Source organism: Lolium rigidum, chromosome 3, assembly GCF_022539505.1.
Source record: "Lolium rigidum isolate FL_2022 chromosome 3, APGP_CSIRO_Lrig_0.1, whole genome shotgun sequence".
In the NCBI taxonomy this organism is placed as follows: Eukaryota; Viridiplantae; Streptophyta; class Magnoliopsida; order Poales; family Poaceae; genus Lolium; species Lolium rigidum.
Genome location: NC_061510.1, coordinates 395,878,672 through 395,903,313, shown reverse-complemented (window position 1 = coordinate 395,903,313; position 24,642 = coordinate 395,878,672). Strand labels below are relative to the sequence as shown.

The 24,642-nt window shown below is 46.7% G+C and overlaps 2 protein-coding genes and 1 long non-coding RNA gene across 6 annotated transcripts; 1 reads left to right on the top strand and 2 right to left on the bottom strand.

Annotated features, from left to right (window-relative positions):
* Positions 1-3,036: 3,036 nt before the first annotated feature.
* On the bottom strand, positions 3,037-9,102 carry LOC124704564 (myosin-binding protein 1-like). 4 transcript variants are annotated; one of them, XM_047236837.1, is made up of 5 exons: positions 8,879-9,102; positions 8,647-8,779; positions 7,390-8,432; positions 5,979-7,296; positions 3,037-3,316 (listed from the first exon to the last, which is right to left on the bottom strand). In XM_047236837.1, exons 3-4 carry the CDS (start codon positions 8,327-8,329, stop codon positions 6,038-6,040), a joined length of 2,199 nt encoding a protein of 732 aa, XP_047092793.1. In that variant the 5' UTR covers positions 8,330-8,432; positions 8,647-8,779; positions 8,879-9,102; the 3' UTR covers positions 3,037-3,316; positions 5,979-6,037. The 4 variants fall into 4 exon arrangements, with proteins under 4 accessions (XP_047092793.1, XP_047092794.1, XP_047092792.1 ...); XM_047236838.1 differs by having other exon boundaries at positions 7,390-8,429; XM_047236836.1 differs by having other exon boundaries at positions 3,037-3,508; positions 5,978-7,296; positions 7,390-8,401; positions 8,879-9,101.
* Positions 9,103-9,505: 403 nt separating this feature from the next.
* LOC124704563 (protein WVD2-like 1) lies at positions 9,506-14,133 on the bottom strand. The gene is made up of 7 exons (XM_047236834.1): positions 14,048-14,133; positions 12,150-12,576; positions 11,461-11,546; positions 11,091-11,184; positions 10,900-10,971; positions 10,356-10,466; positions 9,506-9,959 (listed from the first exon to the last, which is right to left on the bottom strand). The coding sequence occupies exons 1-7, from the start codon at positions 14,131-14,133 to the stop codon at positions 9,750-9,752; spliced, it is 1,086 nt and encodes a 361-aa protein (XP_047092790.1). The 3' UTR covers positions 9,506-9,749.
* A 4,555-nt stretch (positions 14,134-18,688) lies between these two features.
* On the top strand, positions 18,689-20,238 carry LOC124700848. Its single transcript, XR_007001845.1, has 2 exons — positions 18,689-18,944; positions 20,031-20,238. It is a non-coding gene; the product is annotated as an uncharacterized LOC124700848 (long non-coding RNA).
* The last annotated feature ends 4,404 nt before the right edge of the window (positions 20,239-24,642 follow it).

Below are 24,642 nucleotides of genomic sequence, written 5' to 3'. Positions count from 1 at the left end.
TCGGGCGGATTTGCTCAGATCTGTGGTTCTTCATCCTTTCTCTTGCCATCATGGAGATGGAGGAAGAAAGGGTGGGACGATAGATGCTGAGGGATCTGCGCGATGGGGAAGATTGGCTGCTTCTACTCATTGGAGCACATCCTCGGTGGCGCTTTGTCGACGACCTCCGGCCGTCCTGCCGTCGACTTCTATGGCCGAATGGCGGCTGCTCCGAGCTCTGGCGTTCTCAGCTGATCTTCGGATCTTTCGCTGGCGTCATCTCATCAATAACCTCCTGGCCGGCGTGCTAAAGTGGAGGCTCTACATCTCCAGAAGTGCGGCGCTCTTCGGTGGTTGCATCCCAAGTGGTTTCGTCCCCGGCGGTGCTGCTGCTGGCCGCAACTGGAGACTCCGACGCGAGGAAGGTGGCAAGGGACCTGATTGCTTTTCTGCTTTTTCTTCGAGGGTCCTGGTTGTAAAAGTTGAGGGTTTGTCTGTAGCTTTAAATTTCCTAGAGTTCCTCTTTGTAAATTGTGTTGTCACCGACGAAATATAATGCAGCTTCTGGGTGCTTCGGGACCCTTCCCTGTTCAAAAAAAAAAAAAATCAAGACAGAACCTTATCGGCGCGAGGACTCGAACCATCATTATTGGTTCACAGATTTTAGCTTTAATGACATTCTCCGTGACTAGCTTCATCATGAAACTAAAGCCATGTCCCAAGATGGCAACAGCAGCTTCGCCTCGCTCCCTCTGAAACAAAACGGTTAGAAAAACATGGTCGCGCACTATCGAATACCATCCGATCTAGCAATCTCTAGGCACATCGTCCATTAGAGTTTGCCAGCGGAGCCTTTCGGAACTCGACACTCCGGCTAGATGAATGGATACAAGCATCAAGCAGATCTTTGGCATGGCATGAGAGGGATCCAAGGACCGCATCCTTTATTCATGTCGTGCCAGAAGCCCCCACACCACTCGCCGGCAACCTGCAAGATCCGCCGCACCAAACCCTAACAGCATCCTAGAGGGCTAGGTCGGCAACCAAAAATTAGGAGACGGTCGAGTAGGGTCGATACCCACCGAAACCGGCCAAACCACGCAACGAAGAGGACCGGAGAGGCGACACGAGATACACCCAGGGGTTTCCACCACCACCCGACCCGGCCCTGCACCTTCACCGCCGGTCATGGCGCCACCGGACAGGATCTCCGCCACCAACCCGACCAGCGGTGCCACCCTGGTCACTCCTCGACGACGTCCTGGCCATCATCGCCCTAGCAGTCATGGCAGCCATCCCCAGCAATCACCAACCTGAGACCAATCTGCGATAGCTGCCCACCCCAGCGGCGGGGTGAGGAGCAGTGTATTGTCCCCGACACGCGTGGGTCTTTTTCCATGAGTCTTCGCCAGCTCCGTAGCACTCAATTATTTATTTATTTTTGGTTTTTCTAAATTTTTATTTATTTTTCCTATATTTCATTTATGATTTATGCTTTTTGTTTAATCAACATTTTTATTATTTGAAAAATCAATTGTTGCAAAGTATTGTTGTCATTTTAAATAGAAAATGATATTTGTTTCAACACGATCATTTTTTGAACATTTAAATATTTTAGCCGACTCCATGAATATTTTAGAAATTATGACAAATTTAAATATGTGAACTTATTTTTTTATAATGCATGAACAATATTTAAAATTTAAGTTTTTTCAAACAAGGTGAAAATAAACTTTTTTTTATCTTGAATGTAATTTGTTAAAAGAGGACGATAGTGCAGAAAGTGACGATTCGAGGAACATATTGACCCACTCGGTGCAGGAGAACCTACATTTTTAAAATAATACATTTTTATTAATTTTCGAAATAAGACGTATTTTAGGGATTTTAAAAAAATATGATCCAGTCGACTGGGCCAAAATCGACATGTTCGTATCAGCCTAGCCCAAATCGACTATAAGGTTTGGGCCAAAAATATACTATATGATGAATCTATAGATATTGATTCAGTGTTATAGTTGTCCATGTTTTTGTCTATAAAATTAGAAGACGTTGACTTTTGACTAATCCTTAAACGATTTATATTTTAGGCCGGAGGGGTATTACGCACTTCGTGGAAAAAATTATTAATTTTGTCAACAAAATATTAGACATATGTCATAAAAATTATACCATTGGTTTCATATTCAAAAGAAGTTTCCAATGATATGATAATTAATATTTAGAGTTATTTCCCGAAATGTGTAATATTCTAATAAATCGGTATGGAGGGAGTCTATTGATACGGAGTCCTACTCCAAAGTCAAAAGAGTGATTGGCCTAAAAAATGGTTATGCTCTTTTTAATTACAACATACCTAAACTAATTAGGTAGATAAGTGGAATTTTTTTGCCTGACTCCCTTACTTTCCAAGTGGTTGTATTAAGTATTTCCAAAACTTTGAAACTAGAAGAAGTTGGTGTTGTTGGTACCTTTCCCCTTTCGACAAAATCAGTTTACCAAACAAAATGTAGAAAATTTGTTTCTAAAAGAACCCAACTATTTATGGAAGGAAACCCTCAACTACTTTGAATAATAGTAATGTAGTTTTAACATTTCTTTTAGTAACATTAAAAAGGATCTGATTTAAATTAGGGAAATTACAAAAAATGAGAATCAAAAATAAAATCAAGAAATAAATAATGATAGGAGAAAAAAATAATAGAAAGAAGAAAAATCAAAACTATTAAACAACAACCAAGAAGTTTTAGCAAACTAAAAACTAACTTAAGAACACTCATGACCATGATTTCTTGTTTCTCATGAGTTTTTACTACATTGTTATTATATTGTGCTCGAGAAGCTCCTCGTGATCAGCGGAATTCATTTGGGTCAATCGAGGGTTGATATCTAGTCAGTGTTGAAACTTGACTCATGTTTGTTTGGTTTAAAACTTGGTTCGTCTACGATGGGCCAAACAAAGCATTTTTTTTCTTAGTTAAAATTTGTTTCATTAATTAGACGTACACAATTCTGCAACATGTAATTACAACTTTAAGTCTACAGGGTATATGGATGGAGATGAGGACGATGATGAGTATATATTGACCCAAAAGCAAGGACTAAGAAAACTGTAGACAACAAACAGATAGAGGTGCAAAAGAAAATATGTACACCAAAGAGGTGCAAATTCAGTCAACTATCATACACTCTGATTCTTGGATGCATTGCACAACAAACACTCCACGCAAAAAGATCCCGGCGAACTTGGAAACCCACCAACACGTTCAGCCACAGTATTCACACATGCTTGCCATAGCCCATAGCGGAATCAACCAGTCTCATCATTATTTACAACCTACATCATGCACAACCCCTCAGTTAGCTCAAACCCAGTAGTACTATATCACAAAATCACAAGGATCGAAGATGGAAATTACTGGTAGTGCTAATCACTGAATCGATCAGAGGATAACTTTTATGAGAAGTTCAAATGAACTTCCATCAGACTAAAGATCACTTTAGAGCAAAGATGATTGCAGAATTATTAGAGCATCTCCAGTCGCGTCCCCCAAACCGTCCCCCAAAGCGCGCCGGATTGAGCGTTTGGGGGACGTGTTTTGTTCGTGCCGCGTTTGGGGGACGTCGCTCCCCAGCCGCGTCCCCCAAACGCCGCCCCCAATCAGAAATTCAAATAGATGCATTCAAAAGAGATCGTTCCCGCCGGTTCGTCGCGATCGGAGTAGCGGCGATCGATCAAAGTACTGGGCGCGCGATCATATTACGGACCGGTGGTGCATGCAAATTAGAAGAAGGGGTTGGTCGACGGCGTCGTGTCCTGAGTCGACGCAGGCCCGTCGAGCACGACGACCTCGTCGCGATCCGCTCTGTTCCTGTGCATGGTGCGTGCGCTCCGTCGCCGACGCGGAGGCCGACGCGAGTGTAGCGGTAGAAGACGCGTCGGCCCTGCTCTTGCTGCGCTGCCGCTGCCGCCGATGCCGATGCCGCTGCCGGGGCCGCCGCGTCCGCCGCCGCCATTTTGGCTTCGATGTCGTCGAGGATCCGGCCTTTGAAGAAGTTGTGCGCCGCTCGCGTCCGGGGAGACATTCCTCTCGTCGACGTTCTCGGCGGGGACATGTCGTCCCTGCGTTTCTTGAGCTCCGGCTTCTCCTCTTGCCTCTTGAGCAGCTCGGCCCACCTTTGGTCGGCCTTCTTGTCGCGGGAGATAAAGGTCGAGGAGACGTCGGCGAGGCATTTCGTGATCGACGCCTGCGTCTTCTCGGGACGACGCAGCGTCGGCCAAGGCGGCCTTGGCAGCCTTGTTGCCGGTAGGACGCCCTGCCGACGTTGCCGGCGACGCGTCCGGATCAATGGCGTCCTTCCCCTTGGACAACGACGAGCGCGTCAACTTCCATTTCTCATTCACTTTGAGCTTGCCATAGCAATGCGTCGGCGCGAACGGCCTCGTGACCATCCGAGTACTTGGCGTACAATTCCATAGCCCGATCAAACTAACCAAAGAAAGCAGAGTCATTTCATCGAACACAATGTGGGCGCTACGGATTATGGAAGAAACATTCGTACCAGTTGGCCGACGTCGGCGCCGATGTCGCCTCTGGTCTCTAAGTCGTGATGGTACCCATGGAAGGAGTTCACCGACGCCTGGATGATGGCCCATCGCGTCGACATTGCCTTCTGGCTCCTCTTCATTGGCACTTTCCGGTAGTCGCTGTTGATCGGCTTGCGCTCATCGAACTCGGCCTTGATCCTCGCCCAATACTTCCCGCCTTTTTGGTTGGCGCCGATGATGGAGTCATGGCTCACCGTCGCCCACGACTCGCAGAGACAAAGATCTTCCAGAACCGTCCACTTCGGGCCTCGTGTGCCCGACGCCTTCTTCTTCTTCTTCTTCTTCGTCCTCACGCCGTCCGCGTCTACCTCCACGAGATCATCGTCACCGGCACCCTCGTCGTCCTCTTCCTCGCCGCCCTCTTCGTCGCCGCCCTCTTCGTCCTCAACGTCGTCCTCCTCGTCGTCCTCCACCCCGTCCTCTTCCTCGTCGTCCTCCTCCTCAACCCCGTCGTCCTCCTCAGCACCGGCGCCGTCGTATTCGAGCGGACCCCTGCGGCCGGTGAAAGGGCCGCCGTCCGGACCGGGTCCTGCTCGCGTTGCTCGTACGCCGGGGAGTAGTGGTTGTTGGGGTTGAAGCCGCCGTGCGGCGGCGCATCCCGGTAGTGCGGCGACAAGTTAGGCGTCACGCACCCGGGAGTGGCGGAGGGGCCGTCGTTGTAGAAGGCGGCTTGCGACGAGAGAAGACTCCCGAACGTACACCGGCACGTTCGTACTATATGGGCTCGCGTTGGTGGCGGCGATACACCCGGCGATTATGCGCGAGTGCTGCGCGCCGCCGCGAGCCTTCTTCTCCAGCTCCGCCGCCCTCCGTCCTTTCCGCTCCGCCGTCGATAGCTTCCGGCGCAGGCAATCTTGCTGCCATTCATCTTCGGTCATGCCTTCGGGCTTCTTCTTCGCAGCCGGCGCCTTCCGCGGCTTCGCGAACGGCGCTTTCGCCCCTATCGTCGCATTGCCCGGCGGCTTCTTGGCCGCTTTCTTCGCCATCTTTTTGGGGGCTGTCGGCGGCGCCATGGAATGGGGAGAGGGTAGCGGCGGCGGCGGGTGCACGGCGGGAGGGAGAAAGAAATCGGCGGGATAGGAGAAATGAATCGGCGGCAGGATATGTTTTGGGAGGCCTGTGCGCGGCGGGATTTGGCGGGAGTGTGAGACGAATTTTCCCTGTGCCGCTGACGGGTCGGGCCCGCGTCGGTTGGCCTCGCTTTCGTTGTGTCCGGCGTCCCGGTGCGTCCCCCGTGGGACGGGGACGGGCTCGGGGCGCCGGACACCGTATCGGGGCGCGCCGGACAAAAAAGGGCTTTGGGGGACGCGGCTGGAACGCTTTTTTTGTCCGGCGCGCCCCAAATCGCTTTGGGGGACGGTTTGGGGGACGCGACTGGAGATGCTCTTACCTCTGTACTCTGTAGTAATGTCACATGGCCAACCTCTGAAACTTCTGAAACTTTGTGAGCTAACGATCGAACACATCATTTCCGAGGGTCCTTCGCAGCTCTCTGAGGCTGTGGGCGATGTCGTGGATCACCGCCTCGCCTTCCCTTCCGTTCCTCAGAGAGTTCACGCTGTGCTCCAGGAAGCTCCGGTCTGCCTCCAGCGCCTGCAGCCTCCCGCTGAGCTCGGAGATCTCATCCTCCAGTACCGCCATGTTCTCGCTCTCGCCGCCGACCAAAGCGCCGTTGTCTCCACCGCGGACCTTGGTCACTTCCATGTACTGAAGCTGCTGCCATTTTGTGAAGTTGTCAGCGTTCCTCACGCGCCTCCCGACCTCCGAGGTTTCCGCTCTGTCCTCCTCCTCCTCGCCACCGTCGTTTACGTCTTCTTGTTCGTCGCCGGCAAGGTCTGCCGTCATGATCCGGCTGCTGTCGTTCGAGAACCGGTGGAGCTTGTCCGTCAGCTTTCTCAGCTGCTTCGAGATGTAAGCGTTCTCCTCGTCCACGAAGCCGCCGGAGGATTCTTCCCCTGCGGATAGTCCGGACACGCTGCGGCCTCCCCTCGGGCGCGGAAAGAGCCGCATCTGGTCGCGGATGTCGCATGCGATCGCCTGGTCGCTGAGCTCCGCCCTGCACCTCTTGACCTCGGCCTCGAGGTCCCGCACCTCGCCGGCCAGCCTCTCGGCGTCCTCGCGGTCGTACGCGCTCTGCTCCTCCATGACCCTGCGGTACTGCGCGGCCTCCGTCCGCATCGCCGCCTTCTCCTCCTGCAGCCTCGTGATCATGGCCATCGCTTGGCTCGTCGCCACCGCCGACGCGCTGCGCTCCTCCTCCAGCTCCTTCCACAGCACCGCCATGGACCGGCGGTCCAGCTCCACCTGCCGCCTCAGCGCATCAACCGTGCTGCTGCATTCTCCTCCTTCTTCTGCTTCACCTTCAGTGTTGAATATGTTGCCGTCAGAGACACCTGAGTAGTTCCTCTGCAGAGAGAGCACTCTGGTGATGTTGCGCAGTACGGCCTGTTCATGCTGCTGTTCCTGTGAGTTCGGTGTATCGGCGGCGAAGACGTCCGAGGGATCAGGTGTCCGGTAAGAGGTGGAGACCTGTGAGAGCAGCAGCTTCAGGTCATGATGAACTATGAAGGAATCCTGCCGTGTTGTGGTTCTGTCAGAAAATTCAGGCTTCGGCTCATCTGTTGCAGATTTGTCACTATCAGTAGTAGTTCCTGGCGACTCCTCAGTGGAATCAAGGGCATTGTGCCAAACATCATCTTCTGGTTTATCTACAGGAAGAGAAGATGGCATTGTCTTCACATGTGCAAATAGAAGAATGACACGGGGAAAACATATGAATATTTGTGATGGATAATGCATACCTCTGGTGCCAGAATTTCTAGTGATCTCTTCACCATCTGTTCTGGGAAGATCATTTGACTGAATGTTTGCTTTGATGTTGGGACACTCCTTTGGATCTTCAGGATGGATTTTGTCCGTGACATGATCCTGAACTTGTGCCAGCTCAGAGTAATTGGGTACTTCCTCCTCAGCATTGCCATCTGCAATCTTTATTTCTGTATGACCAAAAGTAAACTCTTCCTTCAAATTATTGATGGCGGCGGCATCCTTCGGCGATCTTCGAGATTCACCGATGCGCTGTAGGAGCTCCGATTCAGAATCAGAGGTCTTGAGCACACTATACCCAGCATGATCGACCTCATCGACACACCGATCTCTCGAAACATCTCTAGAAAACCCTCCAATGTCAACATCAGCATCATCTCTCTGAAGAACCGCAAAAGGGAAGGATCTGCCTTTCACTGTCACGGAGCAACACGAACACAAAGCACCCTCCTCCATGCCCTTTCCTCCAGACCCGCTTCCCAAACTCGAGCCATGCCTGCAACCCACGTCGCCGATCCCAACACTGCCAAGTTTCCCCGTCAACGACCGGTAGGTCTCGAGGTTCGACCTGCCGTCGGCGGCAAAGGAAAGCAGGCAACCTTCACACATGCCGTGGACATCGGCGAGGTTATGATGGACATGGCAGAACGCCCAGGTCGATGCCTCCGCCTTGTGGGAGCCGCACATCAGGTCCCGGTAGCGCGCGTCGCCGAAGACGTGGTCGAGCCGCGCGCACATCGGGCATGGCGGCGGGAGCTTGCAGATGCGCGCGAAGGACGTGGCCAGGTAGGAGAGCAGCCCCTCCAGCAGCATCAGCAGCATCAAGACCCATTCGAGGACCGCCGAGGATAGCAGAGCGGAGAACTGCTGGTATCGGTAGGTTGTGCTGCCATTAGTTCTTGTTCTTGGAGCCATTGATCTTGACTTGGGAATGGATGAATGAGTACTTCAGTAGGCTGTCAATGGATTTACAGGGTTGCTTCTTTCCTGGGAAGAAGGGTTGTAGATGAAGATACTACTACACAAAGATGGCTAATCAGAATTAAGTCTGGAGTTTAGGTGAAGCAGGGGAGCTGCAGGGCTGCTAAAAGCTTGCTAATCAAACTGATGATGAACATCAAAGCAAACTTCGAAGTTTCACAGCAGAGAAACCGATCGGAAATGCGAAGCAGATCAAATCAAACCAAAACTGAAAAATGAAAACTATCCAATCGCATGGACGATTAACATACCTTCATCCCATTTGTCCAAGCGGTCTTCGATCGATCTTCCTTGTGTTTGACCAGGAGAAGGGAATCAGGAGAAGGGGAAGAAACAAAGCTCAGATCTCCTCCGTTTCCTGGGCCCTGGAGCACTACTCGCCAACTACCAAGAACCAATAAACAAAAGATTAAAGACAGAGATTTTACGTGTACCAATAACAATAAATCCAGTCAAATGGAGCATCAACTCTGAGATGTGTACCTCCGAAACTTGTCACAACAGGTTGGAACTGTACAGAAAGATTAGACGAAAGAAGAAGAGGCGACAGGTAAATGGACATGATCTTTTCTTTTCGAAATAAACATAACAGGGTGTCTTTCTGAATTCTCAATTAAAATAAGGCATCGTGTCCCATATAAACCTCTTCCTCCGCATTTTCTTTTATTTTCTGAAAACTGGGTCGGGGAATGGGAAAAGGTCAGTTTATCTGCTAAAAATTGATACCTGACGTTAGTAGTGCTTCATTCCTTTTCAGATTGAAAAGTAAACGTGAATAGATTACCATTTTGAAAATGGACGTTGAAAAAGTTATTGCTAAGGGGTTTCCATGTCATGGAGTTATTTCCAGATGTAACAGTAGCCCAGCCGTTCTCATGGTGGGACAGGTTTTGCAGCATTTCCCGCAAATTTGCAAAATTCAAAGCTTAACAGGAAAAGTGTCAATTCAACCAGACAACCCGCCACTAGCACCTGATGCATGAGCTCCTCTCAGTTCACCATTTACTTACCTAATCCGTTTCAGAGCGATGTGTTAGTAGTTGTTGCTGCCCATTATCCAATCCAGCAGTGGTAATAACAACAATATCATGAGCAGAACACATAACAAGATGGTGAATAGAACAGAACTTGAGACAATCTGCAAACTACCCAGGCAAACATCCACCATAGAAATACAATAGTTCAGCTCACGAATTAGTTCGTCGAGGGCTTTAAACGATCAGGTGACTGACTCCTTACATGATTTAACTTAATCGCGAAATGCCATAAAAGCGGAGAAGCCTTGAGTTAGGGTTTGTACAGCGAGATTTGTGGCCCTTCAAGCTTGGCTGCTCCATGGTCTTTCGGAGGGCCTTCAGCTCACAGGTTTGACGGCTCTGGCTTTGGCACCTACACCACTCTTCGGCGAGCACTGAGCTTTGTTGGCATCTTTAGGAGTTCCAATGCTGTGACGATGTGACCGCTGAGATGCTGCGCTGGCAGTTGCTGACTCTGGGGTTGGCGGTGTGTCACTGTAGCTCTTTCTCCTTGTGAACTTTGGTGATTTGGCGCGGGTTGGAGCCACCTTCATAGAACAAAGCCACAAACCTGTCATATTTCTTGCCGGTAGTCGGTACAGCTAACAATATGGAAACTTGGCTAAATTTTACACTTGGACATTACCCTAAAACCATGCTATGATGCATCAACAGTTACTCAAGAAAAATAATTGGAAATCCTTTTCAGATGTAACTTTGTCGAGCAAATTACAGCTATGATAAGCCTCCGTATTAGGGGCAACTAGTGTTGTTCAGTGAAGAAAACAACACATTTATTAATAAGGAATTGGCACATTACAGTGATGTATACAGCATTCTCCTAGGAAATATCTCTTGCATTAAATACAAGAAATGATTTACAAAACACATATAAGCAACTGTAAGTGCTCTTTTTATACAGAAATACAAGAAATCAGGATTACCTTCTTAAGCTCAGCCTTTGGAGGCGGGCCTTCTTGGTAGAAGTTTGGCATGGGTTTGGCTTTGATGACCAAGGACTTCCTTAGTTGTTTTAAAGCTGCTTCTTGCTCATCCTACACGAAAATTGAACATGAGAAATGTTAGTAATGGTAGTTAAATCACTCTACAGAAAGACATTATCAACAAAAAGTTAAAAGATATGCATTTGGTCAAAGAAGATTGCCAGTAGCAGGAGGTTGTGGACCAAGGGCTAGAATTTGGAAGGGTCTAACCTAGGCTCGGATACCATGTTATTCAATAATCTTGATATACATATATAGTGCTATTGCCCAACTGTAAATATACAAATAAGCCCCAATATAGGGAGATATAGTCATAATCTAACAAAACTATATTTTTCAATTGCACTGGTTATAGTTCTATAACAATTCCAATTATATTTCTGATATACGCAGCATGCATCACGCAATAATGCTCGAAAATCCATTTTTCTTAAGGCCTAAAAGACTAAAATGACCCATGATATGAAACGACGTATGTTCTTACCTTTTTCCTTGTTTCAGCCTGGTTCTTCTCCTCTTCCAAAGCTTTCTGCTTCTCTTCTAATTTCGTGTAGAACTGAAGAATTAGTAATATTGTAAGTACCAGGTTTTCTTTAGGTATGAATAGCAGTTAATTGTTTTGTGTACTAAATGATCGTTTTGTCTTGTCATAACATAGTCAAATTGCATACACACCTCCTTCCTCTTGTCAGCACGGTCGTCACATACAAATGTAGGGGCAAAGGCAACAGTTGTCTTAGTTTTGCCAGCTCTTGTCGAAGTTGTTGTTCTTTGTGCAGCTCAGGAAAAACATCATGTTGACAATGTTTCCAGTTCAGAGAACAATGTCAATTGAGAAGATACAGATTTTGGTTTGATAGAACAAACTGGAAGATCTTCCAAAAACACAAGAACAAAAATTGCCAGAACACTGTATATTTTCTAGTCATATTTCAGACTTGAGCCTTGAAATGGAAAATTGGAAGAACATCTCCAAAAACTAAAATTATAGGCACATAATGATAGAACAGTGTAGAACTGTAGACTATAAATTAGAAAAGGATACGAAGAAGTCACAGAACAGGAATCGTCTTCTTGAGGGTGAAAAGTATGACCAGGCTGCGAAGTCTTCTTAGGTGCCATCAGATTTGTCTGCAGTAATGGACAGAATAATTCTGTCAACAGAACCAGCTCTCCATAGGAAGCTTACAAGATGACATCTTCAGCGAAATAGACACAACAGTTGGGAACAAAGAAAAGACACATGTCATCAACTAACATGCATCAAATATGCATGCTCATGTTCACAACCAAATTCAGGATGTTCCTTGACAAAAGAGAAGAAAAATAAACTTCAGCACACAAAGGAGCTCTTGAATCAGAAGACATTGCGATATTACAATGTTGATTGTTCCAAGCATTATCAACTGAAATGATCTATTAAGCCAAAGGAGCTCTTCAACATACTCCAGCTAGTTATAAGACAGCTTCCATATGATCTACGCCCTATGTTCCTAAATATAAGACATTTTGGGAGTTCAATTCCAAAACGTCTTACATTTAGGAACAGAGGTAGTAGTTAGTAAACATTACCATAGCAATGCAAGTATTTATAGAAATTTCATGGGCATTAGGGCCAAAAATAAAATAAAATTGTAATCTACAATAAACTCCAGAACTAGAGGCACGTCGTCACATTGGCAGCAGCCAGCAATCATAATACAATGTTAAAGATCACAGAGATATCAAGCATACCTTCTTTATCATGCTTGCTGGAGAGGCGCTACTTCCTTGCCCAGATTTTTCTCCATCACTGGATGGGTGAGCCACGACACCATTTCCTCCTGCAGAAGCCCTTCTTTGAGTTGAGAGAGTGAATGGTTGAGGAACAGTACGCTTGGACCTCTCTGATCCAGACATACTAGGCTTTGCTGGTGACTTAGGAAGAGCCAAATTTTCTTGATCGATCAACTTCAGCGAATCTTGGTTTACAAGCTTGTCTTCCTCGGTCTCTCCGTCTATGACTGGTTCCACAGAGGTTGCTTGTCCCTCTGGAGAACTATCATGCTCACTGCCACTAACAACTTCCTCGCAATCACGAGTGTTACCATCTGGCGGGCATATAACAATACCGTCTGATTCTTCATCCGTGGAGATTTCCACAGCCTCTTTCACCATTGGACTGCAGAAAATAAAGAATATAAATACAAGTACAGCTCTGAAGCTAGCTGGAGCTTTCTAGGAATTCTAATGAGAGGAATAGATTAGAGTACAGTGTATATTAAACATTGAAGGCTTCAACTACCTTGTACAAATAAAAGATACAATCTCATAAACTATACACCGCAAATATCATGCAAGCAACTTCAGTACATAAAGAAATACTCTAAGCACTCTCCAATGATGAACTAGAAGTCAGGTGCATTTAGTGCATTCAGGCAAATGGTGGTAGGCTTCTAACTTGAGCATTATGATAGCCAGTCCCCCATAAAAAATTATAATGCCCACATATATACGTGGCCACTGACCCTAAAGTATAAACTTAATAGCAGTTTAGCAATATTTTCTATTTGGACACCTCTTATGTGCAAACCTATAATTTCCTATTTCTCAGAGCTCTTCAAATTGGATATCTGAATCAAATCGTTCTAGATGAAATAAAAGCATTTCAGCCTATGCCTTAGTGTTGAATAAAAAAGGAAATAATCTGTGACAACATATTCACTTATGTGGCCATGCATCTATTAAGACACAAGATACGCATACGATTTTCCTCGACAATGCACAGAAAGTCTAGCGGATGTAATTATTGACAAAGATCACCAGATCTCAACCGGCGGGCGATACAGTATCTGAACAGGATCCCAGAAAGTCAACTTGCCCAATCCTAAGAACGAGGCCGGCCACTACGACAATATCTCAAAATCTTCACATGGGGCAGCTTATGATTTCGGAAACAGTTGCATTTAAAAATTCCTGCAATATGTGGCAGCTAAAAAAAAATGGCCAGTTCTCCGCAAAAAAAAAAAAGAATGGCCAGTAGAGAGGCAGCTCCATCAGAAATTTCTTGAGTGACAGCTAAGAAATGGCCAGTTCTCCGCAAAAAAAAATGGCCAGTAGAAGTCCAGAGGCAGCTCCATCAGAAATTTCTCGAGCATCCTCGAATGGTTCTTCAAGCATGCTAAAACAAGATGGGACATCGATGCACTCCAAGCTTTATGTCTCTCGAAGAATGGGGAAAAGGCAAACTCTCAAATCTTTAGAAGAACTGATGGGATCCTTGGCGAGCATTCCTTCTGTCAACCAAGCTCCGAGACAATCTTACTGCTAGGATTCATACAAGCAAACAGCAGCTGAATAAGAGACATTTTGCGGGCTAAGCTAAAGCTACCTCCCCCTTTCCGATACTGAAACCCTAGCTCGCCAATCTAGACCAAGCAAAAAAAAAATCCCCTTAAATCGCGAAAACCCACATAAATCATGCACGCCCCCCGCGGATCTAACGCAGCGAGCCAAAAGAAGGGCTCTGACTAACCAACATTGCTAAGGAACCACGCCCGTGTAAACAATCCCCAACAGGAAAAATACAGACAAACAAAATGCAGCTGGTAATAAGTACTAACTAGTACTACTAATACTAATGTAGCCATTACATGTTCTCCGGCGCTTTGCTGGTGAGATCCCACCGCCGCCTGGCCGCGGCCGAGGCGTCGCCGCCCCCCTCGCCGCTGGCCGCCATGGACGGTGCGGAGCGGGGGGAGCTCGCCTGGCTGCTGCCTCCTGACCTCGCGGCGCCGGCCTCACCTGTCCCCCCGCCGCCGCGCCGCCGTCGGTAGGTAGGTCGCCTCCCCCCTCCCACGGCTTGGCTCCACCCACCTCCCTAGCTAAAGCTCACCGTGCTGCCGAGAGAGAGTGTGTGTGTGTGTGCAGATCAAGTGTGCCTTTCGCCGTGTGGCTCCCCAGGTGCACGAGGGGGTGGTGCGTTGCGCCTCCGCGAAGCTGCTCCGTGATGGGGCCCACGTGTAAGTGGAGGAGGTGCCTTTGCCGTGTCATGGCTTGACATGGACCCGTGGTGGCACACGAATCATACCTGTTCACGCATATAGTGTGGAATACATGTGGTATTTCAATATTTCACGGACACGGTACAAATACATGTTATTTTACATTATTTTTCTGCTAACATCGACAATAGGGAGTGAAGTTGTTCCGACGACGAACTAGGAGTACGAAAATGAGAAGATGAAGATACCATTGGAAACTAAGGTGTTTGCACTTCGTCATGGCGTCATTCTTACTAAAGATAACCTTGCAAAACGTAACTGACATGGATATACGAGATGTGTTTTCTGTCATGAAGAAGGGACAATAAAACATTTTTTTTTCTAATGCCGGTTTGCTAGCTCTATATGGTCAATCATTCAGATAGATTCTACCTTATACCCTCCAAAAAGTATTGCAAATATTTTTAGCAATAGGCTGAATGGAGTGGATTCTAGGTTTAAGGTTCTTATCAGGGTGGGAGCGATTGTCATAATATGGTCTCTTTGGCTATGTAGAAATGATAATATTTTTAATGATAAATGTTCTTCACTTACGCATCTATTGGTGTATGGCTTTTCTCCGTTTATGGTCACCGCTCCAGTTCCTGGAGGACCGCAACCCCTTTACGAAGGTGTCTACACGGTTGGAGGAAACGGCCAATGAGTTTATTACCCAACATGAGTGGCTACATAGTCGTAGAATCTTGCCTCCTGTGGTTGTTTCGGATGAGTAGCTATGTTCTTTATTCCACTTTTTGTAGTGACTTTGTCTGATTTTAACGTTCTGGACGGTTGTGTGCATCTTGGTTATGCATAGGCTAGGTGTATTGCTTGAAACTTTGAGTAATAAAGCGCAATTTATCGAAAAAAAAATGAAAATGAGAAGATGCCGGAGGGGGAGGCCGGTGATGTGGATATGTTCGATAACATTAGAGTTGGCTAGCGGCCATATGGATAAAGTCAGTGTTCCTAGGCTTACATTGATGCTTACCATGCCACATTGTTAGTGGCACTGAACAACCAAAATCTAAAAATCTAGTCATCAACGGTGTGATTGTGCAAGGGGAGAAAATCGAAGGTGAAGAGACAATGATCGAGAAAAGAAAGATAAGCACATTAGAATATGCTATGGAGGGTAGGGAGCGTGCCAGGTTCATCAAACAGGGTGCACACGACACCGTATCCAAACCATGTTTATTTGATACATTACATTACATGTATGTATAGTCAGTGACACCCTCATTCTAAAACAAAAGTTATGTATAATATATAGAAAGGTAGCCGGTCATTCTTGCAATAGGTTCGCCTCGGATGCGAGGTGAGGGTCACAAGAATAAAGTGTTTAAACACAAAAACATATGATAGTCATGGCTCTTAGAAATTCTTTCCCAAAAAGCTTCTTCCGATTTTTAGCATGCATCGACTCATAGTCTAATCAACACTTTTCATCCCCAATATTTTCAAAGATAAACTCCCAATATTATATCATAATTGCAAGCTAAACATAAGGGCGGCGGAGGCCACAAACTAAGTATTGCCTTCCATTTCAAATTAACTCACTCAGTCTTAGTTAAATTTGTTCGAGATACATAAGTATCTAAACGTGTTTTAATGTGTAGGTTCACTCATTTTTTTAAAGCATGTGTCAATTAATTTGAGACGGATGAGTATTTGCTAAACATTGGAGAGTTGCACGACAGAAATGTGCAAACCAAACAGAACAACTGGAGTTCCCAACACAAATATTCATGGCTTGACACAGAAGATCTCGAAGACGAGAGCTGAGGAACGCGACCGACCGGACCACGGTGAGAGAGGCCCCGACCCGTTGCTGAACATTGGATGCTTCTTCTACCTGACAATTAAGCAGCGTAGCCGGTCAACCGTAAGCATCATGCATCACCCCATGATCCGGCCCTGCGTGAGTGATTAAGCATTTTAAATGTACTCACGTCGTCCCGCCGGCCTCCACTACTATACGTACGTGTTCGGTAGAGTACTCGGCCGACAAAGCTTCCCTAAGAACATGAACTAACCACAGTAAAACAAAGAGCGTGAAACTAACCACAATAGTAGTAAAAAGGAAATAACGTGAACAAGGCAAGATGGTAGTATGCATTATGCAGGGAATAGCTGGGTATTGTACTCTCTTACTCATCTCTAGTGGGTCGATCCATTTCGGACATAAATTGGTTTCTTATTCGATCCATTCGGATCGACCTACGGATAGAACGTGGCTGCTTTCACCTCTTGTCTATTTGGATTGGGGGGCAGGCCTAGCCGCCATGGACGTCGTGACGATTAATACATGCTTGTTCCGTCACTAACTGCATCACCGGCGTCCCGCGCGTGCCTTGTTGTTTCCTGCCCTGGTCGTGGTTATAAGAGAGGAGGCGTCGTCGAGGTGGATGGGAAAACCTAGGCCTAAAACGTTTGGCCATTTGCCTAGGCCCGCCTAAGAGAGATGGCGCGTGTCCGCTTCCCGCGAGACCTCGACATGGTGAAGCTCGTTGTGAGGGAGGCATTCGAGGCGAAGGAGACCACCGTGTATGTCCAACAAGCAGAACACGAGTAGCGGTACATGTTGTACACCGAGGGGATGGGGGAGGCGGAGGTCGCAATACATGTCGGGGCGGCGAGGGAGGAGGTGGAACAGCTGTGATATTGTCGCTAGAGGTGACTTTAGGAACTCAGACCGACGCGGACCTAGCGGACGCCTAGGCCCCACTTGCTGGAGGAGGCGCATGCATCGTTAGCGGGGGTGCAGCATCCCCCCGCCGGCGCGTGGGTGGACGTGGACCTCGACGATGATGGAGATGCGTCGGATGTTAGCGACGAGCAGCGGTCCCTTGCCCCCGTCGTTCTAGAACGCCCACCGCAACGAGGCCGCCCGCAAGCTCATGACTATCGAGGGGCAGGCCTGGTTGGACATTAGTCTCAAGGGTGGTGGCCCACCACATGGCACGCGAGGTGATGGTGGAGGCGTGGCAGAGGTGGACCAGAAGAAACGGGAGATAGAGGAGGCGGTGGCGGTGATGGTGGTGGTGGTGGAGGAGGAGGAGGAGGAGACGGCGGGTCAGGGCTCGCTACGACATCGACATGGAGGTGGCATTGCTAGCGCGGAGATCCCAAACTTAACAGCTGCGCTGCCCTACGAACATGAACTAACCGCGTTCATTTGAAACATGAACTTGCCACATTAAAACAAATAGCATGAACTAGTCACAATCAATAATATGTTATACAGAGAATAACTCATCGCTGTTAACCCTTGGAAGTTGGAACCTTTGGAGGCTTGGAGCCTGAAGGCTGAAGGCTGAAGGTACAGGGAATTAATCATGGGATTGCAAGGAGAAGAGTGCGGGTTAATCCTTGGTGATGGGTTACCCGTTTCGGTTAGCACAAAAGGGGACGCTTTAAGCGAAATGTAAGCCAAATGGTTCCATCATGGTATCCTACCACGCAATCCAATTGCAACTTTTGCTTCCTTAATTAATTAAGGCAATCAGGTCCCAGCCACGGAGATTACTGACAAATTAAGCCTCAGCTGTCAGAAGATGATGGGCTTAGTTTTTTTTTCCTGATAATGGAAGAAGAATGGCCATAGTTTAGCGACGAATTAAACACTAGTTAAGCCTTAGTTTCTTTCCTAGTGGAAGAAGAATGGCCATAGTTTAGCAACGAAACACTACTGGATGTAGTCTAGCGGGCCTGTGGTCGTGGTGGAGGGCCTTGGGCTGGGCTTTGACAAGAGGGCTGCGTGGGAACTTTGAGAGGAGACCGGACCTTGGGAGAACCCAAGCAAATGGCCAAACGTTTGAGGCCCAGACTAGTTCCTAGAAGCACAGGCTCCACGGCACAGTGCGGTGCACTCCGTCTCCAACTGGCTTCCTAGTTCGTAGAAGCACGCGGCTGATGGCTGTTGAGCCCAGAACTAGAGATGGACAAAAACGGTTTGACCGGTTTAGCCGGTTTCGGCTATTTTATTTTTTGAAACTAGATTGAAAGTTTTGATTTCGTTTGCGAAGGAAAATGAACTACCTCACCATTAGGCCTCGTTCGGTGCCAGTGTTTTCAGAAGTGTTTGGGCCGGTTTTGAGGTGTTTTTCTCGGGCCAGATTAAAACACTCCAAAACACTTCAAAACACTCGTAGGCCGTTCGGTGGACCGGATTTGGCCGGGTTAGGGCCCAGAAAACACCCGAAGACACGTCGGGTCGGGGTGGAATCGAAACGCTCCACCCCCCTCGCGTTTTCGTTGCTGGCGGCGGCGCAAGGCGATTGCCGCAGAAGCTCTCCCGTTTGACGCCTTCCGTCCGCCGCACTCTCTCCCATTCGACGTCGTCCCTCCAGCCCCCTGTCTCCCGTTCGACGCCATCCTCCAGCGCCCTGTCTTCGTCACCGCCGGCGAGGGTGGAGATACACGCGACCAGCTCGCCCTCTCTCCCGTTCGACGTCATCTAGCGCTTGCTTGCCGCCCCTCTTCTCCGGCCAAGGAGGATTCTTCTGTAAGCATGTTCTCCTCTCCCGATGTTCTTGATGTGGGATCCGGTTATTGATGTTAGGTCTACGGTTTCTTGATGTTGGATCTGGTTCGTTTCTTGATTCTTGATGTGAGATTCGCATGAATTGCCTATAGAAGTACAAAATTCGCTGCTATTTGGGATCTTGATTGTTATGCAGTGTCTCTATGCTAGTTAGGATTTGATTCAGTTACCTTCCATGTCTCAACGGAGATTAGTCCTCCTTGATAGTTTGTTGTACTGGACCGGCTTCAAAGGTTAGGATCAGTTGATTGGTTTCTGGACTTGATGTATAGAAAATCTATTAGCCATTAGCTACACACTCTGGCTGACGAATGAAACGCGAACGGTTCCAACCTCGAATTTGGATGAGATGGTTATCTACTGAATGGTTGAAGAAGTGCATATTACAAGCCAGGTCTGAAATTTGCATAATGATCATTGGTCAAGTATGCATGCTGACCAAGGTAGGAGCATTTGCATCGTCACCCACTATCTCGTTAACAACAGATAAGTAGATATGTTTGCATATTATTTCCATTCTTTGTAAGAAATGTTCCTTGTCAACATTAGATTGCCCTGCCGCTGACCGCCTGGTCGGTATGGAGGGAAAGAAATGGTCGTGTTTTTGAATACAAATTCATACCTATTTAGCAGCTAATTTCGGAACTAAAAGTGAAAGTTAAACAGTGGGCTACTGCTAGCGATGGTCGTTTCATGCTAAGTGAGGTTCAGTTTTGGTAGAGTTGCTGTATGTTCTTCCTGTGCACTTGGAATAGCAATGTGCACTTGGAATAGCAATGCCTGTCTAAATATATATGGGCCTATGAAGCACTGCACTCATTCATCTTTTTCTCTTGCAGTTGGTGGTCTGAATAGTGTTGCATAAGATAACTTTTACTACTTAGAACTTCCTCGATGATTGTCGTCTAGCATTTCATCAGAATACTAACTATCTGCTTTTAAGTGCACTGATCTATGATGATGGTCCTGTTGTAGCAATTTAGTTGCCAGGAAGGCTTAGTTACCAGTTAGAGTTTCATTTTACTCTCAACTTGTTTATTGATGCAGGGTACTTATAGATGAGCATGGCTTAGAGAAGACTTATATTCATGCTGCCCTTTGCTGTGCTTGAAGATATTAGGGACCAGGCCTGAAGATATGTACTGTTAGTACTGAGCTGAAATAATACTGGATAATTTATTGTTTAGCAAGTCTTTAGCTTCAGTGTCTGAAGATACTTGCTGTTGGAACTGAGTTGAAACGTTATTTATTTGCATGGATCCGTACTCTTACACCTCTTGAATTCCTCTATTTGTTTCATGTGTCCGAAAAGTGGATTATGAGATCTAAGGCGATGAGCTAACCGTACCAATTATTGAATTTCTATTTTCATTGTAATTATTGATCTTCTATCGATTCTAGTGAGCTAATAAGATCATGTTTTTATTTGTGATATAAGTCTAGTTTAAACTGTTAAAAAAGATTGAATTTTTATCCATTTGTGTTGAAAACACTTGAATACACTCGTTTGCAAAACCTGTGTTCCAAACAAGTGTTTTAGGTAGAAGAGGTTTTGTAGTGTTTTGAGTAGTGTTTTGGGTGGTTGGCGTTTTCACCCAAAACACTCCTGAAAACACTCCTCAAAACACAAAAAAACGCTGGCACCGAATGAGGCCTTAGCTGGTTTGCTTGGGTTTGCACGGTTTCAGTTTTGCCCAGCCATACCTAGAACTAATAACCCTCCTATTTTAGTTTCAGAAATCAGAACTCGTTGATTCTACTTGTGGAGAGCGGAAATCTCAAGCGTTAGAGGAACATTTTCTTCCCACGGGTATTGAGATAATCAAGTCAACCCCGTTCAGCACTATTAACCAAAATGATACATGGGTGTGGCATTTTGAGAGAGTGGATACCTTCTCTTCCTGTTCTGCTTATCGATCAGTTGATGGTTGCAACGAGGAAAGTTAGAAAAGATTGGCTCAAAAGTCGGCCTGCTAGTTCATCTTCAGCTACCAAGCAGAAATCTTAGACTACTCTTTGGAAGACCAAAGTTCCCAACAACATATGAGTATTTTTATGGAGGTTTGCACACCAGTCTCTTCCAACAAGCGAAGTATGTCATCGCCGCAATATGGTGACAAATCCAACTTGTACCACTGCTAATGATAATCGGCGCCATTCCTTGCTGGATTGTACAATGATAAGGTGTGTTTGAGCACTACTACGTGAAGAACTTACGGAACATCAAGTGTTGCACTGCAAAGGACTTGATCTTTTTTTCCTTATCAAAAACCGGAGCATAGGGAATTTATTAAGGTAATTGTTACTCTCTGGGCAATTTGGGCCAGCGAGACATAAATCTATTCATGAAGATATACATTCGAGAGTCCCTTATCCACCCTTCGGTTCGTCAAGAACTAATTAGCCGAAGTGGATTTAGATCAAGTGGTGAGATCTCCACTTGTTGTACCTTCTCCACCTATGGTCCAAGGCATTTTAGAAGCTATTGCTTGCAAAGAAGGCCTTGCCTTGGCAGAAGATCAACATGTTCTGTGGATCGTATCGAAGACAGGAAGGATAGCGAAGATTTGAAGGATACCACAGATTTAAAGCACGAAGGTTTTCTTTTTTCTAGGGTAATAAATTTTCTTGGCAGAAGGTTTTTCTTTTTCTAGGGTAATAAATTGAAGTTAAAAAATTAAAGAGAAGAGACTTATTTTTTTCTAAAATATTAGATTCACGGTCCTATCGAAAATAGGATTAATTATGGATTCGAGTCATCGCATATGGTTTCATAAAATCTGTACGATTTTCGCGATCTAAATCGAGCAGGTATCCATGAAGATATTTTTTAGCATGTTTTGTTCGATACTGGCAGGAGAAGAACCCGACTCGGTATTCTTAAAAAAACGAGGTGAAGCAGAACCAAGTCAAGTACCTCTCAGGCCAAAACTTCTTGTTTCGGAGAGGGAATCCATCAAGTTTGATCAACCATTAACAAGCAATCCTAATGTGGGAGGTTTTGGTTGGGGGTGCAAAAATAGTGTTGCAGGATCCATTACGCGGCCAACAATTGATCTTGGTTAGGATGATTAACCGAGTTCATCTAAAAACTCTGCTTATACATTTGAATAACTAAATGTTTTGCAAGTAGTGAACTAAATTTCTTGTTATTAAAACTAAGAATTTCCACATGTTTGGAATGAGCTCTTACGCCAGGCGCAGCATGGATATTTTGTGCCCACTAAGCAAAGATAGGTTGTAATTGATAATTTCTATATTACGATTACGCACAAAAAATCTAAAATAGGGAAGAGAAAAGTCAAGAGGCCTCTAATGACTGACATAAGGAAAAGGAAGAAAGACACATGGGCCAACTTGATCTTTTTTGGCATTATCATCACAAAGAATATCATTCGAATTTTCCTTATTTCATATCTTCAAGGTAAATAAACACAATCCAGTTGCCGGTTCATATTTTCAAGGTAAATAAACACAATCCAGTTCGAACTTCATTTGTGGTTTCTGAGGCACTAGCCCTATAAAAAAAACTTGATACTGCAAAGCCGGAGACTCCGGGTGTGTTTGGCAGCCCGGGTGAACTCAGATTTTCCCACCTCATCCCACCTTTTCTCAGTTTTTGCTGTTTGTTAGGTCGGGTCGGTCCGACTGGGCACTGCCCACCTCGCACGGAAAACGCCCCTCAGCCTGGTCGGGTTGGGAAGCTCAAATCGAGCTTCTCAAGTGAGCTCGGCTGAGGGCATCCGAAAAAACCGCCTCGTGCGACCCGCAGAGCCACGCGTGGGACGCGGCTGCCCACCCGCCCCCGTCCAAGCCTTGCATTCCCCCCCCCCCCCCGCACCTCTCTCTCAGCTCTCTCTCCCTTGAACACTGGCCGCGCGCTTCCGCCTCTCCCTCGCCGCCGACAGTCCCTGCGAGCGCGCCGCCGTCTTCCTCGTGGCCATGGCGCCGTCCCTAGCTCCCCTCACACGTCCGGCGGCGCCCTGGCATACCTCCGCTGCTGGATGATGACGAGTAAAGCACACGCCCGTTGGGAACCCCAAGTGGAAGGTGTGATGCGTACAGCAGCAAGTTTCCCTCAGTAAGAAACCAAGGTTTATCGAACCAGTAGGAGCCAAGAAGCACGTTGAAGGTTGATGGCGGCGGAGTGTAGTGCGGCGCAACACCGGGGATTCCGGCGCCAACGTGGAACATGCACAACACAATCAAAATACTTTGCCCCAACGTAACGAGTGAGGTTGTCAATCTCACCGGCTTGCTCGTAAACAAAGGATTAGATGTATAGTGTGGATGATGATGATTGTTTGCGAAGAACAATAAATAACAATTGCGATAGATTGTATTTCAGATGTAAAGAATTGGACCGGGGTCCACAGTTCACTAGTGGTGTCTCTCCCATAAGATAAACGGATGTTGGGTGAACGAATTACAGTTGGGAAATTGATAAATAAAGAAGGCATAACAATGCACATACATATATCATGATGAGTACTATGAGATTTAATCAGGGCATTACGACAAAGTACATAGACCGCTATCCAGCATGCATCTATGCCTAAAAAGTCCACTTTCGAGGTTATCATCCGAACCCCCTCCAAGTATTAAGTTGTAAACAACGAGACAATTGCATTAAGTATGGTACGTAATGTAATCAACACAAATATCCTTAGATAAAGCATCGATGTTTTATCCCTAGTAGCAACAAAGACATCCACAACCTTAGAACTTTCCGTCACTATCCCGGATTTAATGGAGGCATGAACCCACTATCGAGCATAAATACTCCCTCTTGGAGTCACAAGTATCAACTTGGCCGGAGCCTCTACTAGCAACGGAGAGCATGCAAGAACATAAATAACATATATGATAGATTGATAATCAACTTGACATAGTATTCAATATTCATCGGATCCCAACAAACACAACATGTAGCATTACAAATAGATGATCTTGATCATGATAGGCAGCTCACAAGATCTAACATGATAGCACAATGAGGAGAAGACGACCATCTAGCTACTTGCTATGGACCCATAGTCCAGGGGTGAACTACTCACACATCGATCCGGAGGCGATCATGGCGATGAAGAGACCTCCGGGAGATGATTCCCCTCTCCGGCAGGGTGCCGGAGGCGATCTCCTGAATCCCCCGAGATGGGATTGGTGGCGGCGGCGTCTCTGGAAGGTTTTCTGTATCGTGATTCTCCGTACTGGGGTTTTCGCGACGAAGGCTTTAAGTAGGCGGAAGGGCAGGTCAAGGGGCGTCACGAGGGGCCCACACAACAGGCCGGCGCGGCCAGGGCTTGGGCCGCGTCGCCTCGTTGTCCGGCCACCTCGTGGCCCCACTTCGTATCCTCTTCGGTCTTCCGGAAGCTTCGTGGAAAAATAGGACCCCGGGCGTTGATTTCGTCCAATTCCGAGAATATTTCCTTACTAGGATTTCTGAAACCAAAAACAGCAGAAAACAAGAATCGGCTCTTCGGCATCTCGTCAATAGGTTAGTGCCGGAAAATGCATAATAATGACATAAAGTGTGTATAAAACATGTGAGTATCATCATAAAAGTAGCATGGAACATAAGAAAATTATAGATACGTTTGGGACGTATCAAGCATCCCCAAGCTTAGTTCCTACTCGCCCTCGAGTAGGTAAACGATAA

What these genes read in the sequence shown, in the direction of transcription:
- LOC124704564 (XM_047236837.1), bottom strand. Translation starts at nt 8,329, where the DNA reads ATGGCTCCAAGAACAAGAACTAATGGCAGCACAACCTACCGATACCAG. An exon ending in TAGAAATTCTGGCACCAGAG is followed by an intron (nt 7,297 to 7,389) that starts GTATGCATTATC and finishes CTCTTCCTGTAG; the next exon opens with ATAAACCAGAAGATGATGTT.
- LOC124704563 (XM_047236834.1), bottom strand. Translation starts at nt 14,133, where the DNA reads ATGGCGGCCAGCGGCGAGGGGGGCGGCGACGCCTCGGCCGCGGCCAGG. An exon ending in AGCAAAGCGCCGGAGAACAT is followed by an intron (nt 12,577 to 14,047) that starts GTAATGGCTACA and finishes TATTTTCTGCAG; the next exon opens with TCCAATGGTGAAAGAGGCTG. An exon ending in CAAAGGCTGAGCTTAAGAAG is followed by an intron (nt 9,960 to 10,355) that starts GTAATCCTGATT and finishes TGTTCTATGAAG; the next exon opens with GTGGCTCCAACCCGCGCCAA.